Source organism: Amphiprion ocellaris, chromosome 13 (assembly GCF_022539595.1).
Source record: "Amphiprion ocellaris isolate individual 3 ecotype Okinawa chromosome 13, ASM2253959v1, whole genome shotgun sequence".
Classification (NCBI taxonomy): domain Eukaryota; kingdom Metazoa; phylum Chordata; class Actinopteri; family Pomacentridae; genus Amphiprion; species Amphiprion ocellaris.
Genome location: NC_072778.1, coordinates 28797787 through 28820482, shown reverse-complemented (window position 1 = coordinate 28820482; position 22696 = coordinate 28797787). Strand labels below are relative to the sequence as shown.

At 38.9% G+C, this 22696-nt stretch overlaps 2 protein-coding genes across 3 annotated transcripts; both read right to left on the bottom strand.

Annotated features, from left to right (window-relative positions):
* Positions 1-838: 838 nt before the first annotated feature.
* fgl1 (fibrinogen-like 1) lies at positions 839-7126 on the bottom strand. Its single transcript, XM_023288956.3, has 7 exons — positions 6928-7126; positions 5210-5378; positions 4029-4188; positions 3856-3944; positions 3323-3411; positions 2299-2486; positions 839-2201 (listed from the first exon to the last, which is right to left on the bottom strand). Exons 1-7 carry the CDS (start codon positions 6988-6990, stop codon positions 2015-2017), a joined length of 945 nt encoding a protein of 314 aa, XP_023144724.1. The 5' UTR covers positions 6991-7126; the 3' UTR covers positions 839-2014.
* A 1845-nt stretch (positions 7127-8971) lies between these two features.
* Positions 8972-21986, bottom strand: cnga2a (cyclic nucleotide gated channel subunit alpha 2a). 2 transcript variants are annotated; one of them, XM_055016323.1, is made up of 15 exons: positions 21149-21986; positions 20671-20760; positions 18598-18708; positions 18249-18440; positions 17650-17760; positions 16945-17051; positions 16350-16837; positions 15950-16228; positions 15674-15772; positions 13737-14114; positions 11869-13051; positions 11452-11522; positions 10021-10162; positions 9823-9925; positions 8972-9370 (listed from the first exon to the last, which is right to left on the bottom strand). In XM_055016323.1, the coding sequence occupies exons 2-11, from the start codon at positions 20757-20759 to the stop codon at positions 12869-12871; spliced, it is 2037 nt and encodes a 678-aa protein (XP_054872298.1). In that variant the 5' UTR covers position 20760; positions 21149-21986; the 3' UTR covers positions 8972-9370; positions 9823-9925; positions 10021-10162; positions 11452-11522; positions 11869-12868. The 2 variants fall into 2 exon arrangements, with proteins under 2 accessions (XP_054872298.1, XP_023144729.2); XM_023288961.3 differs by having other exon boundaries at positions 10021-10140.
* Positions 21987-22696: the final 710 nt, after the last annotated feature.

Sequence of the window (22696 nt, the reverse complement as noted above, 5' to 3'; positions counted from 1 at the left end):
GTGATTATTTCAGTACAGTGTTTACTAGACAGAGCCTGTCATAAACTGCTTATAAAGTGCCTGTTTTTAAAGTGCCCGATTTTCTCAATGTTAATAAATTTGATTACTAATCAGCCATGCCTTATATTGTCTCTTAAAACTGATAAAGGTGGAGCATTCTCTGATAGCTAGAGGTAAAGTATTCTAGTTTGTGCAACCTTTAATAGATTAGGCATTCTGTGCAGAGGAGGACTTTCTAAACAGCCACAGTTACCCCTTGTGGCTGACCTTGTATTAGTAATACCATTTCTCTTTTGGATAAAATGGGCCATCCCATTCATAGTCTTATATATTAAGCAAGCATTTTTAAATAATTTTCTCTCGGCTTAAGGCTTACAGGATATTCATATTTAACTCATGAGTGTTTGGTGAATTTTTCAGACGGTGTCACAGTTAGGTGCAGAGTCTTAATGGGCTGCGTTTTACTGACTCTTCTATACTTGTTCTGTCATCTGACAACAGAAACAGAAAAATATGTACCTGAGAACAGCTTTATTGGTAATTTAGTTGCATTAAAATTCAGTTTATGTGAGCACAGAGCAGGAGAGAAGCTAACAGATGTAGAGCGCCTCTACAACCAATAGCTTCTGTGTGTTTTTTCTTAAGGTGTTTGTGCATTGCTCTGTGCTTCTGTAATACGCCATCCAAAGTCTGCACAGTGTCCAAACCACCGTTTAATTCTTTGATAATTCAAGGTACTCACATTCTTTTAAAGCCTTGGGTCTCTGGAGAGTTTTATATTGAACCAACTGGTATTAGGTTAATGTACCAGCAATAAAAAATAATTCAATGAACACAGTTTGTTTCCTTGTTTTATTTCTTGAATCATGTTATCAATGCAAATGATAGTGTGTATGTAGATATATGTTCACAAGAAGAGTTGCTACAACAATCTGTAAGTGGGAGACATAGCTTAAACCTAAGTCACTTTTAACATCTTTGCTTTCCTTCGATTTCAGTTATTTATGATGCATAAGCACTTTATGTGAATCTTCATAACACTTGGACACATTTCCAAGGCTAGTCTCAGCTCACTCCCTGCCACTGTAGTTTAAAGTATAAGAAGATGTGTTCCTTTGAGTGTACATTACTGTTAAACACACTGCTGTTGCAGCCATTTTCACTGACATGATAATGGATCCTTTCACTGCCTTCAGTCCAATGTTTCTGCCTGTGTCTGGCACATATACTGACATCAGATTCCCCTTTTCTCCAGCAAAACAGACAGCTGTGAGTGCATTCCACTTCCTCTTGCAACATTCATGTCTCTAAAACAGGCAGCAAGTTTCACAAGTCCTATTGCTCAAAATTACTCTTATAGCAGTGGAATAAGTATTCAGATCCTTTAGTTACATGAAAGTACGAGTTCAGTAATATAAAATACTCCATTGCAAGTATAATCCTACTTAAGTGAAAGTACATGAATATTAGCAACAAGGTGTAGCTTAAGTATTCTAGTTAAGATCTGCTTTGGTCTCTCAGTGATATTTGTTTGAATACATCATTAGATTATCAATAGTGAAGGATAAGTGTGTCAGCAGCATGTTTCTGTTGTAGCTGCTTAAGAAAAAAATAATGTTCTGATACACAAATCTGTCTGTAGTACTTGGACTTTTTCTTTTATCTTTTAGTTTTGGTGAGATATTTGCTGCAATGAAAACATGTGTGAGGTTTAAAGGAAAACGCTTCCAAAGTGTGCCGCTTCATTAATGACCACTTCAAAAGTGTGGATGATTGGATCTTTGGTTCATATTTATCCTGCTCAGTCATTGTTACTGTGCTCCGTCCAGATACAGTCTCACAACACCAGAAGCATATCTGTAATCAGGAATCATTCATTGCGTAGTGTGCAAACAAGCTCCTGTGGAATTTAAGCAGATTATAGGATTACATTTCTGTCAGAGTGTGTTTTTATGTTTCTAAACCAAGTATTACATAAAGATAAACGGCAACATAATGTGGTTTAGGAAGGTGATCAGTGCTGAACCCTGTTGGGGTCATTGATGGCATCGATTTTGAAGTCGATGGGTCGCAACTTCATGATGCTGGTCTTCAGCGAGTACCACCACCCTCTCCATGTGTACCAAACCACGCCATCATCTGTCAAAGCACTGTAGTGGCCACTGGAATAGTACCTGCCATTAAGATGGGCTGAGTGACACCTGAGGGAAGTGAACAGCAGTAATTTTTACTTATTCTTTACTGTAATGAATGACTGTAAGAACCTTGTTGCATATGTTTGTATCATGAATCCCATACTTGTTGAACCACCAGCCTCCGTTGTCCTCCTGTGCACAGTTTCCATTGTAGTTGTCGTTGTCCTGGTCGTAAGTGCTGAACTTGATGTCCTGATGACTGGCCCAGCCCGACACACTAGTCTGATAGCTGCCAGACAAAGCGTCTCCGGCTGTGCCAACGTAGGCACCGAAGCTAAGTTGGTAATGATCCTGCAGAGAGAGATGCAATGAGAGCTAGTCAAGCTTTGCATCAGCTTTACAATTTTTCTCAGTGGCTTTGGAACATTTCTCAGATCAGAATTGAAATTCTCAAAAGTACTTGTTCGATCTTCACATCATTGTGTCACCTGTGCACATCAAAAGAGCAGTTTCTCATTTCTTTGAACACATTGCAAATGCTTTGGTACATCCATGCAAATGATTCTGTACAATTCTCTGTTGTTTCTTACATTATCAATTGCTGATGTCATGTTGGTCAAAATGTATTATAATGGGTCTGTGTTGAATAGTCTCATCCTCCACAACATTTAGGCATTAGTTCATCGCATAAGTCTTTACATGCAAAGTGGTTGAACAAGTTGTCATAATATATCAAGGATGTTTCTATACATTTCCATCAGACTTTTTTTTCTAAATCTGTCCTGAATTGGTAAATTGCTCCCAGGTACAACTTTTACAACAGCTTACAACTTTTTGTGATAACACTTAGGTTTTTCAAAGGATATAATGTGTTCATGACTGAAATCTGGAGGTAGGTATTTTGGACAGGCTAGCAGTTTCTCCTTGTTTCCAGTACTCTTGTTTTAACCTAAGCTAAGCTAACCAGCCAATGACTTTAGCTTCAACCAAACTTTTAGCCTTCGTTTTGATCTTTTCATCCATCTCTGCACAGAAGTTAAAAGAATAAGCTATACCAAATGAATCATATGTGTCAGCTTTAAGGTTACTTTTCCTTGGCGGAATCAAGTATTTACTTCGAAAAAACTACAGTGTCTAATATCTAGAAGATTTTTGTCCACATTTTAGTGGTCACTCAGCATCAATACCTTTTCAGCAGCTACTTTGAAATTCTTGTACTCGGCATAGCGCTGGTTACCATCAAAGTCTTCCAAGTTGATCCTCAGAGAATAATTTCCTGGAACGGATAGATCGACATAAGAAAAACCCAACACAGCAGGAAGGTGATACATCTGTTTTCTTTAAAGCTACAACAATTGTTTTTTTAAAATTGTTGTTGGTGTATTGGTCTTCACTAACTGCTATGCATGTTTCATATCTAGGTGCTAGCTTATTTTGCTGAAAATAACTTCCTGCTCCTGCTGGAAAATATATTTATGAGAGCAACTAGAAGGAAGAAAAGCTGTCCATTTGCAGGCCACTAAACAAAAACAATGAGCAGAAAGATACAGGAAATTCTCCACATACCTTGGAGAAAATGAAGACTCTGATGATTAGCACCACTTTCTACTTTACATACATGGTTTGTCCAATACATTTTCAGTATAAAAACTTTAAAATAGTGCAGCTTTACATTGTGAAGAAAAAAAAATAGTAAATGGTTTCAACAAGTCATATTGACCTTGTGCTGTGATGTAATGCAGGTTGTCATTTCCAAGCCAAAATTCTGCATCCATGTCTCCAAAACCATTCTTATACTCTGTCCATGACCTGATACATAGATAGACAGGTATTAAAATGATTTTGAACTCAGATGATTTAATAAATTCACAATAACAGTTGTCACAGACACACCTGTTAAATGTCTCTGTTCCGCTGATGCGTCTCTGTATGACGGTCCAACCTCCCCCTTCACTCATATCACAGTAGACTTGGACTGGAGAGGAGCTGCCATTGGGTTTGACTCTGTATAAACCACTGGATTTGTAGCCAGAAGTAAAGATCTGCGAACAGTCTAGATAGATAGATAGATAGATAGATAGATAGATAGATAGATAGATAGATAGATAGATAGATAGATAGATAGATAGATAGATAGATAGATAGATAGATAGATAGATAGATAGATAGATAGATAGATAGATAGATAGATAGATAGATAGATAGATAGATAGATAGATAGATAGATGGCAGTCTTGAGTTTCTCCTGGAATTATTTTTAAAAACTGAAAAACAAAAAATTACACATAGCAACTTGAATGATCAGTTTTGGTGATCATGATTGACTACATCTTCTGACTTCTCTACACCAGTTTAATTAGGGTTTATTTGATAAACTCATTAGATAATTTTTTTTGACTTTGCAGATTTTGTCATATTTCCAGAAGACCTATAATAAATCTATCAAAGAAGCAAAATGCACAACAGTTTTCAGCACGTGTTTCCGTAATTCCATCCTAGAAAATGCAGAGTTATTGGAGTCACTGACTGAAATGTATGTAAACTTTTGTTGACAACTGTATATTGATATATGTATGTATATACTACCGTTCAAAAGTTTGGGGTCACTTAGAAATGTCCTTATTTTCGAAAGAAAAACTTTTTTTTCAGTGAAGACAGCATTAAATTAATCAGAAATACAGTTTAGACATTGTTAATGTGGTAAATGACTGTTCTAGCTGGAAATGGCTGATTTTTAATGGAATATCTCCATAGGGGTACAGAGGAACATTACCAGCAACCATCACTCCTGTGTTCTAATGCTACATTGTGTTAGTTAATGGTGTTGAATGGCTAATTGATTATTAGAAAACCCTTGTGCAGTTATGTTAGCATGTGAATAAAAGTGTGAGTTTTCATGGAAAACATGAAATTGTCTGGGTGACCCCAAACTTTTGAATAGTGGTGTATGCACACACACAGTCTGTATTCATCACACTATCTGGTTCCTCTTTCTATTATATGAGTTATGAAACAAGATGTTTTTAGTTTAGTTTTTAAATGTTTTCTTCCAGCCCTGAGGCCGTGCTCCTGACCTGTGTACTCTGTGTCCAGGCTCTGGTCGACTCTCGTTTTCTCCTTGTTGCCAGGCTGGTTCAGCAGTTGGAGTCTGTGTAGGAGGAGCTCTTGTTTCTGAATCTGCCCCTTCAGAAGCTTCTCCTGTTCCCGCAGACGAGCCACCTCCTCACGGCAACTGTCTGACGCCTACATACACAGACGCACACATAACTGTATTCCTGTGTTTGTGAGAATCTTCATTCATATTCGTTCACTCTTTCCGAGATAAAATATGCATACAGTAACAACAAAACTGAATACACTCCTCTGCAATAACGCTAGAATAGCACATTTAGACATGGGGCATCTTGAAGCAGAGTATGAAACTGACATAGCACATTATGTCTCATAGATTATTACTTTGATATGCACAGCAGTGAACCTCAATTTCATCTTCACAACACTATTCTAATCCTAAATTTGAGGTCCATGTACAGAATGTTTGGGAAATATGCTTTCTTTCTACTGTCTAGTGTGTTAAAGGTTAAAACCAGCAGTAGGTTACCTGAACTTAAAGACAGCGAACAACAGTTAGCCCAGCTCTGTCCACACTCTGAAGTGCACCAGTTTGCATGTTATCACTTGTTTAATCTGTATGAAACTGGAGTTCAAAAACATTTTATGTTTCTAGGGGGTTATGTAAAAAGCAGCAACTTCCAGGAAATCTTGGTTTCTGACCACCCATATGGTAATGACACAGTCAAACAAAATTTAACATGTTAATTAGTGAGTTTTATGCCATGTGTCCACAGGACCCATTGTTTCCTGCTTCACATTCATAGTCTGCAAGGTCTAATAAAAAGAAACAGGACACTGGTTGCTGGTTACACGATTCGGTAGCCACACAGAATAGTACAGCATAGTGTTGCCCAACATCTCAACCCTGTATGAGAAAAGCAACACTCGTGCTCACACTCAAAGGCCCTCTGTCATAGAATGTACCTCGAGCAAAGGACTAACATCAAGTTATCAACTATGCTGAAGGATGTGTATGGGAAGCAAACAATGTCCCGTATATATGGCTATGAGTGGCACAACAGGTTGAGAATAGGATGGGATGGCATGGATGATGTCAGAAAACCAGGACAACTCTCAACAACAAGAACACATACCAGCACCCAGAGTGATCACAGACTGATGATCAGAAGGATGGCTGAGCAGAATAGGGAGCAGGACCATTTTATAGGACAACTACCGCTTCATACCACTCTGCATACAAATATATCAAACTATTTGTAACACAAATGTTTAGGAGTGTTTCTTTAGTTCCGTAATTTAACTACAATTTGGTGCTCACAGGTTCAGAAGCAACATCTAGTCTTTTCACAACATAATTAGCTCTTCCTTGTGCTGTTGAATATTTTCCAATGTTGTTAAATACAAATTGAGCTTGGACATTTGACAGTGTGAAAAGCAACAGTTTGTTTGCTGGAATTAGTCCTGGAAGTTTGAACAGACTCCAAAGTAAATTCAAGTAGCTATGTCAACCCCATCGCACCATGCCAAATGCTCCACATAATCCACTACAGAGACAAGCATGCATAAGGGCAGAAAATGGTAACACATTTTAACTAAATACAGACATTTGGACTACTAAAAGCACACGGGAATGAAGCTTAGAATTCAAGCAGTTAACCAACACCATCGGCCTGCCTGGTCAGTTCTTTGTAAAGTAGATTCAGATCCAAGTACTTACACACAGAGATTGAGTGCAAGCTGTGATGACTATCAGTCCTATGAGCAACAGAGCGCCTCTCATCTTCTTCTTGTTTGGAAATTCCAACTCTAAAAAGGCAAGAGTTTCTCAGAGTTTATCTTTATCTGCTTGACTTTTGCCTAAGAACATCGTATACCTTCCCCACATCTGGACAAAACAAACCTGCAGCCAAGGACATGTAGAAACTGACCAAATACCTGATTCTCTACAGTCATAAATACACAAAATATGCAGAGGGTGTTCAGAACAGATGCACACCTGCCAAAACCAGCCAACTAGAGCCTCTCCCAAACATGTGCATTTGATAGACTGCCAAAAGTGCACAGTCAAATGTTGCTCAACATCACATCCCTGCATGTCTACTTATCTATCTATTCTTTGTGAGTGTCATTAAAAGACTCAAGTAGTCATTTAGTTGGAAAGCAGCTTTGTGCCATTTTAAATGCCGCCAGCAGCTAAATGCCACTGAAGGTCAGCTCTCGCAGGAGGAGGCAGAGCACAAGGACAGAAAAGATTACAAAGACACTTGATTGAATAATGTGGCTATCATTGATTTCACACAATATAAAAAGAAAATGAGACAAGTCGGGTTTTGAGGAAGACAGGGTTTTGATGACAGACCATGACACAGTTTTAGGTGGTGACTCATTTTGACTAATGTAATGTGTTTGGTAACTGGCTGTTCAGAAATGTCATTCCTTATTAATCTTTTTCTTGTGTTAACAAAGACAACAACAAAAAAGAAGACAAAGCAGCACGTTATGGGCTAGGCTTCTACTGCTAAGCTAAGCTGATGATTGTAGCTACAGTGTACAGGGTAATTCTACTCACAATCAACTTTTATTTCCTGTCTAACAAGTGTTGAATGTGGCCACCGCCTGCAGCACAGGCAACATCAATGCGGTAAGAGAATTCCTCCCAGACTCGTATCAGCACATCACGATCCACTATGTTGATCACTGTTATTCGATGTCATTCCATGACCTTAAACATCAAATAAAAGTTGATTGTGAGTAGAATACTTGTGACTTGGCTGGAGTTTTCTATTGCTTTTCCTTATTAAAATATTGGGTAAAGAAATCAGTTCATTCTTTTTGATTAACCCCGTATATACGGATGTTTACTGAAGGAAACACTGAGAACAAGTTAGCATAAATCTTCTCTTCTAACTCTCAACAAGAAAAAATGTGATGGTATTTTCCAGAACGCCAACATACTTGTTTAAAAAAAGTATCTAAATTAATTTTTTTGTGACAAATTAAAGGAAAACCCTGAACCCTTGGCCCCTCAGTGAGGAGATCTGTTGGCTCCATTATGTTGTGGGGACAACCCCAATAACATCTATCGCCAAGCATGGTGGTGGCAGTATTATGCTCTGGGGCTGTTTTGACTAATTCAGGCTAGAATTAAGGTTTTAGACCGGTCTCCCTAAAAAAAAACCCCTCAAGAACCTGTAGACTGTCATGAACAAACCAGTCTATGTCAGAAAATTAACAGATTTAGCTGAACTGTGGTCAAAAGTGTTCATGCCTCCAGTAGAGTTTCTGAGAATCAGTGCCAAGATACACTGAATCTGCTCTGGTAGTTTGTGGTGGCTCAAGACGCCTTTATTTTTTCACCTGTCTGTATATGCTTTATTTAAATTTGACCAGGATAGCGTTAAAAACATTCATAAAAACAGGAATCTAGCAGTTTCTACTCATATGGAGCATATTATATGATATACAGTCAAGCCTGAAATTATTCATACCTTTAGCAAATTTTGACTTAAAGTTACTTTTATTCAACCAGCAAGTTTTTTTTTTTTTTGTTTTGGTTTTTTTTTTTGATTGGAAATGACATGTGTTTCCCAAAAGATAAGATGATGTACAAGAGTCATAATGGTGGAAAAATTATTTCTCAGCTTTTATTTACATTTAAAAGTAACTTTAATTTAAAATTTGCTGGGGGTGTGAATAATTTTGGCCTTGACTGTATATGCAGAGGTCACTGTGACGTCCTGAAACTATAAATAAAACAATCATTTTGTGTGAGATTCAGGTTTTTATTAGATCCAAATGACTGATTTAAGTGCTTCTATCAACAGCTACCAGGTGGTAGCACCAGTTTCACAGACAAAAGGCTGAATAATGCACATTATCTTATAATCTCACTTCAGACTGTTTCTGAGGATAACTGCAGCATTTAAAACCTTTATTTCTGCAGGCCTGCAAATTTTTGCCACTTTATTGTAATATGAGCATGTGTTAATAGAATTACCCATTATACAGTTTTCTAAAATACTGAAACCTGACTTTTGATTTTAAATAATTTATTTGTTTGGCTCACTGCGGAAATACCATAATGTATTTAGTTTTTCATTGGGCTGTTTTCTTATGCTTCCTCTTGTGAGCCGGTGGAGCGTCTTGTCTTGAAGCTGGTCCTAAAACAAAAAATTCACAATCAAGTTTTGTCGTCCACAGTTTCACAGGTTTGACATTCACAGATAACAACAATCATTATGAAAGTGCAGGCAGAGCTGCTACTTGCCAAAATCTGTCAACATCTTTTAAAACTGTTAAATAAAATTAGCACTGTGCACTTTTAACAGAACATTATTTATACTATTCTATGGCTTTGTCGTTTAGGATAATATCCAGACACTTAAAGGCCTGTTAAAGAAAAGGATTTTCTAAAAATTCCAGAAAAATGCCAAATGAAACTTGCAATACATAAAGTGCCAAAATGTAAAATGCACTGTCCCTTTTTAAACCTGTACAGAAACCAACTAATACAGTCTGTGCCATTACATAAATTACAGTTCATGTTATAAATAACAACAACTACCAATGTTGTACCCACAGCTACTGTAATAACCTATAAATAGTGCATTACCTGTGATCTTGGTTGATTTACTCGGCCGTGACATCTCAGGATCATCTGGTTGAGCATCGTCAGATTTCTTATAGTAATATGGTTGATCAGGAGGCCCAAACCTCTGCAAGCAAACAGATCATGCAGGTTGTTTGCAGCTGTCTTATTATGCTTGAAAGACCAAACTACAATTGCACATAGTAAGCAAGCATAATGTACCTTATCAGGCCACATGAAGCTTATGAAGAGAATGACGGGAAGTCCAACAGCAAAGACATAGACACCCAGGAGCCAGGGACGCTGGTGGAGGGCTAGCAGTAAGCTATGTATGATACCCGGCTACAGTGAACACATACAGATACTGTATGACATTTATTAAATAATAATATTTACAGTTACTGCATACAAACAGGAATAAATGTTAATGAGCAATAAATAGTGTAATGGTCAACGATCAAACCAGCAGTGCCTGATAATAACACTAAGACTACAAAATGACATTCAATCAAAATGTTTAGAAGAATCAGAAGAGATAATAAAAAAATTACAGAACTTTTTGTTTGTTTTTTATTTGAGAGAAAGATAAAGCCTTATTGTACTTCTGTGTTTCTTGTCTTACTTCCTCTGTTCTGCATTTGTATCCAACTTCTGCATGTAAATTTCCCTGATAAGGGCTCAGAAAAGTTCATCTTATGTTATCCTATGTTATCGTATGTTATCTTATGCTGTTATCTTATTGGTGTCAACTGTTTTGACATCAATAAATTTTGAATAAAATACAGAGAGAGAAAGTGAGGCAATCTGGTGGCTCTGTTATGCTGTGGGTGGAATTTTCCTGGCATGGTTTGGATCCACTTAGAGGGAAGAGTCACTGCCGATCAGGACGAAGTTGTTGTCAGTGATCACGTTTGTCCTATGGTCTCTTCCAAACGGTGTGAAGGGTCACTGAATGGCTTCATAAAAATGATTTGAATCATATGCCATGGACCTCACAGTCACCAGATCTCAACCAGATCTAGAAGATTCTGGACCAACGTGTTAGACAACCATCTGTTCTGGTGCCACATGGTGGTCCAAAACCCTCTATGGAGAGTTTGTACTGATTTTCCTTTCATGTGACACCCTCTGTCTATGTATATATATACACCAGTCAGGCAGAACATTATGACCACATGCCTAGTATTGTGTTGGTCTCCTTTATGCTGCTAAAACTCCCCTGACCCAGTGGGGCATGGACTCGGGACCTCTGGAGGTATCCTGTGTTTCACCAGGATAGTGGCAGTGAATTCTGTGGGTCCTGTGGGTTGCAGGGTGGGATCTACCTAGATCAGGCTTTTCCTGACACATCCCACAGATGCTCAATAAGATTTGGATCTGGGGAGTGTGGAACCCGGGTGAACAGCTTAGCTCTGTCGTGTTCCCCGGGCCACTGGAGAGTTGCTTGACTTGCAATGTTTAGGTGGGTGGTACATGTCAAACATCTACATGAATGTCAGGATTCAAGGTTTCCCAGCAGAACATTGCATCATAACAAGATGATCGATGTTATTCACTTCATCTGTCAGTGGTCATAATGTTGTGGCTGATATGCTTTTAGCAGTGATTAACAGAAGTAGCTTATACAAGTTCAAAATGCAGTAGAACTATTACCTCTGCAGCAGACACTGATGTCACACTGGCTCCTAGCATCAGGCACAGCAACACAGAGCTGCTCTCCATCTCTGAAACAAATGATTTTATAAACATTCATTTAAACACTATTTTTCACATACAGTAACGGGAAATGTGTACGCATGCATCAAACATATTAGATAAGACCGCATTTAGAGATCCTGAATGAAGGAAAACCATGTTGTCTGCTGTAATCAGTCTTTCTTGATCTATTAAATGACTACAACGCTCAGACAGGGACAGAAAGATAAAAGACAAAGAGAGAAGAAGGAGAATATGAAATGAAACTGGATGTAAGAAAAGAAACATGCTGAGATGCCACGGGGAAGCAGAAACAGAAACAAGCAAATATCAGAAAGTGGGAAGAGCACAGAGAACTAAAGCAAATATTTTTACCTTTTCAACACAGAGAATATTCACAATTTCCTGGCGTTCCTTAAAAGTCACTTCCTGATATCTTTGTGTCATGTGATGCTGGACTTTGGTCCCAATAAATCACTTGCAGACATAACTGCAGTTATACAGTTACCACACTATGAGGGTCCTACAAGCACAAACCCACATTATTTATAAAAAACCTGCATTCAAGCTATAATTCATCATTCTCTTATTAAATGTAATTTTTAATGAGACTGAAACAGATTTAACTCTGAACTAAAAGTAATAAAAGGGCTTCTGTTGTTTTATTGGGGATCATTAACACAGAGGGTGTTTCATCATCAGTAGTTATCAGTCAACATGAACAACCGTCCTTTTCGCTATTCATGTAAATTAGGGGACAAAAAGAAAAACAGATTTGACAGACATGACAGATGACCTTTACAGATGATTTTTAAAAGAAAGAAAACGTGTTTAATGGTACCGTTTGGAATTCAGGGAGTTTGGCATCCACAAAATGGTGAACTACGCATTTAAACTAAAGAAACATGCTGGATGTGGAAATGTTTAGTAGTTATGAGGGACATTAAGGGAATGAGGATGAGTTATATTCAAGCAGCATGAGATACTCCCAAAGAGAAACAGAACAATCCAATGGATCTGTGTTGTGAGGTTTACAATGATTTAATGCATCTTAGTGCCACCTGGTGGGAAAAGACATAATTGACTAAATAACCATTCAGACCAGAGAACATTTTCGTTTCTTTGGCCCAATGCTTTCATTTTTATTGAGCATTAACCTTCTCGTTTAACCACAGCATTGTTTGTTCTTACTATTCTATTGTATGTTTGCAATTTTAATTACATACTTAATATGAAAAGTGGTATTAAACAGAGAATTCAGAGACATTAACAGACATTTAGAAAGCTTCCAAATGAAACACATTGACATATTACAAGGATTTGTTTCAAATACTTGTTGGAAAACCAATAAAGGAGAAAAAAATGATTATGTCCATCAGAGCCGGATGATTTCACTTCGCACACCATCACCTCCAGAAATGCTCTCATTGCCGTCGACGTCTGACAGGAAGCCGCTTCCTGTGGCTGCTGTGGTGATGCTGTGTTCCAGGACTGTGAGGCGCTGTTTCAGGCGAAGCTGCGAGGAGTTAAACTCACTCTGCAGACGGGCCAAACATGTCTGAAAGTAATAATACAGATGTTAGTTACTATTATTATAGTAGGAGTTTTTACCACTCAGAAAAATAATGGTTCTTAGATGGTTCTTCAGATGACTGGTTCTTCAAAACGTCATCACCAACTGAAGTGTCTCCTTATTTAGGCCACGTCCTTCATGTACTTTATCTGGCTCTTTAAAGTTCTTCATTAATATTGTAGTTATTTGTTTTAATGGCAGGTAATAGCATAAAATTGGAGCTAATGATTACTTCAATTATCGATTAATCTGCATTTTTTTCTCAATCAATGAATTAATTATTTGGTCTGGAATCTGTTGTAAGGGACACAGAAACTTTGCACACTGCACACTATTAAATTTTCCTGTTTTTGCTATCCATTATCAAATACTGTTATCAAACTAGAACCAGGTGGGTCCACAAAGAACTATCCTGAAAATGGTTCCATAAAGAACCTGTTTTAGTTAAAGTTCTTTTGAGCTATTTTTAATGGTTCATTGAGGCACACTGGGTTGTTCTTTACAAAACCATTTGAAAAAATGATAATTTTTTTTTTAAAGAAGAAACTCTTGTAAAAAGGTTTTTTGTTGAAATAAAACAGATTCTTCCATCATCCCTTTAGTACCTTTATTTTACTGAAAATGTGACATTATACACAGCAGAGGAACCAGCAACTACATTAGTCCTGACCTGCAGTCGATCCAGACTGGTTTCTAGTCTCTCCACCTTCTCCTCCAGCTCCTCCCCAGCAGACACGTTCACTTCCTCCAGAAGCCCCTCCTTCTGCAGGATGTCCCGCCCCCTCTGCTCCAGTTGGGCCCTGGCGTGAGGAAACTCCTGAAGCGCCTCCATCAGGTCTTGCTTGGAAAGACAGAACAGGTCAGAGTATCCCAGACTCCGAATATTAGCTGTACGTCTGTTTCCCATCTTGCTGCCGCTGATGTTCAAGATGCTGATTTCTCCAAAGCAGCTTCCTGAAGTCAGAACAGCGAACTGGGTAACTCCATCCTCACCCACCACTGCCAGGTGGCCTTCTTTAATTATGTACATCTCCTTACCCACGTCTCCCTTAAAAAACAATCAGAGAGTACATATTAGCACTTTAAACAGCAATAAAATCCCTTCAACAAAAGTAAGAACTGAAAACTCGGTATAGCACTAGCAGCAATGTCATCTAGGAACAGCAGTGAAACAGCGATGGAGGAATCAAAGGTATTCTGTGAAGTTTTTGACCACAAGCAGTGCTATGGAATAAGGTTTTTACAAGTGGGTTCATGTTTCATCTGCGCATGGATTTACACAGAGCATAATTCAAACTATAGAGAATCAGCTAAGCAAATATTTTCTGAAGGAAATGTAAAACATCAACATGTTCGACCTCATCTTATTTAAACTAAACAAATCCAAATTATGTGACTTAAATTCAGTTTCTACTGGCACATTTTTCTGCCCATAATCACAGTTAACCAATATGTGTTTTCTGAGCAACATTGAAGGTGAGCATAGAATTGTATCTGTTGCTATAAAATATATATATATGGTTCTGCACACTGATAATAAAAGCTTATTCTAGGGAAATTTGAAATCTTTCCAATACATTAATGTAACTAAATCCAGTTAAGGCTGAGAAATTTAAGGGATTCTAAAGAAGGATATAGCACATTTTGCATGTTTGGAAACCTGCCCACTTGTTGTCCAGTGGTGTATATCACGCAAGTATGTTGTATGTCGTTATTGGCCAGGGACTGTCTAAAGTTGCTTTTTAATTTATACCTCCTTTACAAAAGACACAACCTATAAATCAAGAAGATGTTTCATCATTCTAAAGCCACTGTAAGTAACTTTGGACCATTACTATGATCAATCTAAACCAGCAATATATAATGATATTATTTCATGTGTATATGTCATTTGCCTGATGGGACCAGTTATGTAATGCAACATGCATTACAGGTATTTTAAACAAGTGGAAGTTTTTGTTGTATGTGTAGGGTGACCAGCTTTTATTAGATTGGATTTTCAAATCCTACATCATGGCAGAGAAACAACAGCAATATCTCATTTTAAAAAGGGATGTCCCAATCAAGTTTTTTATGCTTCTGCTCCGAATCATTTAATATTTAGTTTCTCCTGACCCAATCTGATTTTCCTAGATGGTATAAATGTCATGTACTCTAGATTAGCTGTAGTACCTAGTTGGAGCCTCTTACCATTTAAAACTGTAGCAACCCTAGGACATGGCAGTCACTAAAGGTAATTTACAGTTTTATTTAGCAGAGGCTTTTATCCAAAGAGAGTAGGCACAACATGAGGTAGGAAGGTGGGGCAGCACTAAGGACCTTGCCTAAGGGTCCTCACTGGACAAAAACGCCCTGACGGGGATTTGAACCACCGATCTCCTGTGCCAATGCTAGCAAATAGAGAGCGGGGGGTTTCGCTAGTAAGGGGCACCATGACAAAGACTTCAATAACGCTTAATGACCTCTAGCCAGAGGTCATCCATTTGAGATAAGCAAAAAAATTTCAGAACAGCGTTCCTTTATCTTAGTGTCATTTTACAGCCCATATTATGGGTACTGAAGAAGTAGCATCTTCACAATGGTATCAAGCTGTCAAAGCAAACATACCTTTCGGCAGATGTAGTCTCCAGGACTGAAAACTTGCGGTCGAAGTTTCAACACCAATTCTACAAGGAGACCTGCCTCACAATCCTGGAAAATACGTACCTAAGTCCACAAACAAAATAATGTGTGAGGGGGTTTGCATGGATTTGAAGAAAAAGGCAAAAATATAATTCCCAAACTCTATAGCACAGCCTTACTGCTAGTAAAAAATTGAATATATTGATCATGGTCACCATATACGTTAACATAATTTATGCAATTAAAAGGCTACCTCTTTACCTTCTTCAGTGTGTCCAGGTGAACATTAATAGCAATCTCTGCCCTCAGTTTATTGGGCAGGCTCCTGAGCACTTCCTGTTCATCTATTGTCTTCTGATTGGTCCAGAGGTAGTCAAACCAGCGAATGACACGCTGCTCCAGCACCTTGCTGACATGTCTGAAGTGCATGTAGTGTTTGAGTGTGTCTACACGAGTTTGAAAAGTTGCTCTTGTTGCGTTCATGTTGGAGATCATGGATCCAACATTACCCACAATGGAGGCAAAAATCAGGACACCAACCTGGAACAGAAATTTCAGTAGTAGCTGTGTTATTAATCTGGAGCAACTGGGATCCACACAACTGAAGATTTTTATGCATCATTCAAGTTAGGTAATATCAAGTGCATTGCTATAAGCTTACCAGAAAGTCAAATATCAAGAAGAGATATTCCTCATCTCTAACAGGAGGAGGTGTTTCTCCAATGGTGGTCAGCGTCAGGGTCGACCAATACAGACAGTAAATGTAACTTCGGGTCAGGGAGCCAAACTCTGGATCAGATGCATTGGGATAAACCCAGGAGTCAGAGCCGAGCCCCAGGAGTTTGGAGAAACTGTAATAAACACAAGCATTCCAGTGGATGATGACCAGGATGTACAGAACCAGCTTACAGATGCGGAAAGCGTTGGGATAGCCCGTTCGTGTTTCAGTACGTTCAAAAAACTCAAACAGACGTGGCAGGCGCAGCAGCCTATTGAATCGAAGGAGCGGAGTGTAGCTGATTCCAACAGTCAGGTATAGGAGGTCAGTAGGAAGGATGGAGGAGATGTCCAGTTGACACTGTAACGTTCGAATGTAGGTTTCTCTGAGACGCCTCACATCTTTCACCATCAAGCCTTGATCCAAGAAACCTTCGCAGACATAATAAATTGATATACAGTGCTCCAAATCAATCAATTTTCACAACCAAATCCAATCACTTATACATTAAATAGGCTGTCAGAATGGAATTTTGTACCTGTGTGGAGACGAACAGCAATATCCAGGATGTAGACTCCATCACAGACGTAGTCCAGCACTAACCACACCAGCACATTACTCATCTGGAGCTCATCGAAACAGGCTCTACAGAGACATGAACAATAAGCCAAAACAAAATAAAAACTAACAAAAACACAAACATCCTAATCTGAGCATAGCATAGTATTATATTTTCCTCAAGAAAGCTGTCAAAGAGGAGAGATAGAAGACCACCATAACACTTTTTGACCAATGTCCTACTGAAGATATTCTACTTGTTAGCAAACAGCCACACAATTACACATCCAGCAGACAGGTAGCAACACTGACTTCATTTGGACATGAGTTTCTATTCACTTGATATGAATGTAAACCTAATATTCACTCTCCTCTTAGTTATATTTTTGGACATCTCTAACTCTGAAGTCAAATACATGATGATTTGTTCCAATAGTACCCTCCAAAATACTTTGTCAATCGGCATAATGAGTAATGACATGGTTCTGAAGATTTATTAAGAAAACTCTAGGTGACGTCACGATCACAATCCTCATTTTTTCTGCAGCTAAAATGTAGTAGCTGCTTTATAAACAGTAGTAGTAGTAGTAGTTTTGGAGATAGAAGTGTAGGACTGATCAAAAGCAGTGCAAGAGATCGCATTAGAACTGCTACTAGTTCTTTAGTCACAAAAATGGTTTCCTACCTGACAACTAGTAGCGTCCAGTTATAGAAAACTGCAGCACCAATCACAATCAGCCAGTTGTAGTATGCATCATCAGATGGGGACAAGACAACAACAGTACACTTCCTCCTCCTGACAGAAAGAGTCAAAAAGACACACGGAGAGATTTACATGTGCAGTTGTGAACCAAAGTTACCATACTTTAGTAAAGATCATGTATATCTTGGCAGTTGGCTCCTATAACTGTTGATTTTCTTTGATGGAATCATTAAAACCCATGTGTCTTTGTCACACAAAAAAATGTGTTTGCTTTCTCACAAAGACTTGTTTCTTCATCACAGTTCGCAGGCTCTTTATTAGGTCAGGACTTTGGGGTGGCCAGTCTATCACCTTGATTCTACTCTGATTTAACCATTTCTTTACCTTCTTCAATGTGTATTTGGTGTCGTCTTGTTGGAACACCCCACTGCTTATAAGACCCAAGCCTGGCTGATGATTTCAGGTTCTCCTGAAGAACGTGGAGGTAGTGCTCATTCTTCAGTACTCCATTTACTTTGTGAAAAGCCCCAGGTTATAATGCTACCACCACCATGCATTTTGTCAGTTTAATATTTTCTTACGTCCGTCTGGAGCGTCTGATTTCATTTTCCGTATCCGAGCCTGTGTGGCTGTGGCTGAACCTGCTGGGTGGCGCCTGAACGTCCATGTTGGGGGGGGGTCTGAAACGCTCCAGGAAGGAATCTGGTCGCTCATTCTCCTCAGTCATACTCTTCTGAGCCCATTCTCTCAGAGTCATCACCATACCGACTATCCTGAGGACGGACAGCCAAAAAGCAGGATTATAATTAAAGTCTGTGCAGAGTTAGCATTAGTTGTCATCTGTAGTGTTGACTATTGAATTGAAGACACAAAAGTGCTATATAAACAATTAGATATTATTTTGAATAGGTTAATTCCCAGCTGTCATACCTGGACAGAGCCCCTCGCCCACGAAAGGAATTCTGGGAATTAATATCTCTCCTGTCAATGGCCGCCATTCTCTGCAGCTCTGAGGAAGTGTCATCACACACCGACTGTCCTCTACACATTCACACATGACAAACACACAAAAAAGAATCATTCAGCGACAGCTATCTACAACACTGAGAAAACTTGGTTGGCCTTAAGTGCCAGTCTAGAGCTAAGAATTAAGAGATGATGGCCTTGTGATCTACGCAAGCAACGTGAGACATGAGTGCAACAGGTATGGTTGGTAAGTTAGGGCCAGTCTATTCAAGCACTTAGAAACAAGTAACAAAATGTTATAGTTCATGGTACTGACCAGTTAGCTACTGTAGGGTTGCCAGTAGAGTCCCCACTTATGCACACCAGTCATGAGTCCAGTAATCTGATGCACTGGATGCAGGTATAAGCCTGCCATTAGCTGAACATTTTAGTCATGTTTTGTCCTTCCCTTTCACTATTCAAAATGCATTTTATTACAATAAATAACTCAATGGAAATTTCAAGTTTTGCAGTATATTAGATCATGCTGTAAAGCAGCTCTGATAGCTTTTTGTTGTGGAATTATCCATTTTAATGACAGCGCTCATCTCCCTCTGTACAAATTTTCCACGGCAACAATTCCAGTTATTTTGAGGGAACACCGAAGATGCATCCTTTGCTCAGCCCCACCCACAACAAATGTGATTGGTTTAAAGAAATACAACCAAGCCAGAGCGTTTCTGTTGTGCAGCCAGACCATGACATTTTGAAAAACGAGCTGACTAAGTGAGACTAGGAACCCAGTTTCAGCATTTTGAAACAACTACAACTAAATATTAGTGCAAGACATGTTCCAACATACAATAAATTGCAATAGTGCAGCATAGAAGTAATGAGGGATCTTGGCAAGAAAGGAAAGAAAGGACAGGAAAGGAGGGGTTTTATTTTGTATATAACTTTCTGGTTTTTACTACTAACTTGATCTGCAAAACTAATTATCGAGAGAAATCCAAAACATCACTAAAGTTTTTAACGAGTTTGAAAACATTTTTAGAACAGAAGAGTCAGTGTAAGATTTCAGCCATAGAAACTAAAATTGTTCATGGCTCTAGACACATCAACCAACACTACATGTGTACTTCAAAAAGTTCTGCCTCACCCAAAAACAAAGACACAACCCATATTTTGGGGCATAACTGTACACTATAAGGTGTTACTGTCCACAAAAGCTCAAATGTTTGTTGTTATGCCTTTGCCAGTGACACCACTTGAAAATAAGTAGGCAAAAGGTAAACCAAAAAAATCAACAAGAAGCCAGAGCTGTGGTCAAGTATAAGCATAAAAAGGGAATGACTCTCCTGAAGAAAATCCATGAAGACATGGTTGAGACATTTGGTGAGGACTCTCCTTCCTTTTCAACTGTAAAGACATGACCCACAAAAAGGACGGCCAAAACTGGTGACCACAGACGATCAAGTGGACTCTATCACCACATATTAATTTTTCATGAATGACAGACATGTGATTGCCCAACATAGTAGAAACAATTGACTTCACTGTTTGCTCAATTCATGCTCTTTTGACTGACATCTTGGGGGTTACCAAACTGTCTGAAAGATGGTTGTCCCCAATGTTGACATCAGATCAGGAGTTGAGAAGAATGGAAATTTTGAGGACTCCTTTGGCTGAGCAAGTCAAATTCCTCTTGAGATTTGTGACTCGGGAAGAGACATGGTTTCACCAATGAATCAAAACAAACAATGGAAAGGGACTGGTCCCAACAAGTCCAAGCAAGTGGCATCTGTTGGCAAGGTGATGGTTTTTGGACAGTGAGCAATTGCTCATGATTGACTTCTTGCAAAAGGGTCAAACCTTTAACGGGGACCCCTATGCATCGGAACTGCGACAACTGAAAGAAGCAATCAAAGAATGACGAGTACAGTACTGCACATGCAATTATGAAAAATTGTGTGTGTGTGTGTGTGTGTGTGTGTGTGTGTGTGTGTGTGTGTGTGTGTGTGTGTGTGTGTGTGTGTGTGTGTGTGTGTGTGTGAGTACCTGCTCAGTGTGCTGTCAGCTCGGTCACTCTCCTCTTCTGTCCATGTTTTCACAGACAGTCTGTGAGAATCCTGCACTGGACCCGTCATACTAAACACAAACCACGGCAACACTCAGCTCAGTTTGTTTACTACAAAAAGAACCAAACACAGTCAGACAGACAGATGCAGACCATCACACGCAACTTAAGATACTACGCAGTCATAATAAAAGCACATATATGGAAAATAAAACGCAGCAGACCACATTAAAGAATAAAGCATGCAGACTGATGAGCACACACACATCTCTAGCACACACATATATGAACTGATGGATCCACATTCAGAAAAACAAGGTCATCCAGTACGAGGTCATCCTGTATCAGGCATCACCACAGAAACCTGACGGCATAGCAACAAGCTGTACAGTAGTTATGACAACAGATCAAAAGAGGTAGAGAACGAAAGACAGGCATAAAACATTCAAATCAACAAACCTGAGAAAATGTTCCAGCTCCAAATTCAGCTGCTCAGTCCATCATTTTAGTGCATGTGACACATATGACAGTCCAGTAGGATTGGATGGAGTGGACAAATGTAACCGATGAAAGGAATGATCACATGGCACTCGAACAAAGCACAATTGCAAATTTTGTGTATGTGCGAGTGTGGGTGCATGTGTGTGTATGTGGTGCATGTGGGTGTGTGTGTTTCCTTTCACCAGCAAGCTCATCTGAATTCAAGAACCTCGTTTGAAGTGGCCTCTGAACTGCTAGTGTGTCTTTGTGAACACGTATTCTCCTGATTACCGAGAAAGAGAAGTGTTTTTATGCACACACCTGCACACATGAATTGAGACGTGTCATTACAGATCATTTCAGGTGATAGATTTTCATCCAAAATATCCCTCAGATTGGCTACTATAGCATCATATTGAGATGCAGAATGGTTAGTAGTGATTGGATATGTTGTTTTCTGGTTTCTAAATTCAATAAAATAAAATGCAATTCACCCCAAACACACACACACACGAAATGCAAATACTTGTTCGAGGAAATTGCAAGTGTTTCTTTGGCACTGAACGTCACACATGATTGGCTGAAGTAGACCCAGGACACTTCCTGAAAGCACAACAGCTGTCTCTCAACCACACTGTTGACATTGGAACAACATTGCTTTGTTAACAGAACAAATTTGTCCAGATTATTTCTCCATGTTATGCTGCTTTCTTCATGATTATCCACAAAATTATCACTGAAAAAATTCATGTATTGTCTCATACTGGTCTAATGCATGATGGCATTGTGTGTGTGTGTGTATATATATACATATATATACACATATATCTATCTATCTATCTATCTATCTATCTATCTATCTATCTATCTATCTATCTATCTATCTATCCATCCATCCATCCATCCATCCATACATCCATACATCCATACATCCATACATCCATACATCCATACATCCATACATACATATACATATACATATACATATACATATATATATATATATATATATATAGAGAGAGAGAGAGAGAGAGAGAGAGAGAGAGAGAGGTTAGAACCATCACCTCACAGCACCAACCTGCTGCTCAGCTGGTTCTTTCTGTGTGGAGTTCATGTTCTCTCTGGGACTGGGTGGCTTCTCTCCAGGTGCTCTGGCTTCCTCCTGCAATACAAACACATGCGTGGAAGGTTACCTTTCATTTATCTAAAATTACATTTCTCACTGCATCTCTCTTCATAATGTGGATTCACATCCTGAGGCACTTTCTCATCTGGTTCCTTGTCCTGATCTCACCCTTCTGATCATTAGAGAGAGCTCTGAAGAGAACAAAAACACAGAGAAATATTTCTTCCACTAGCTCAGAGATAGTTACATTTGTGGTGTGTAACTGCATATGCTCTTATTAACATAAAAGTATCTAATGAGCTAAGACTTCATGGAGTGTCCTCGTGTTGCTTGAGTTGTCTGACATGTCATGTGCTGGTCCTGGATCAGTTTCCATCATTTCTTCTTTGAAACTGCTTGGG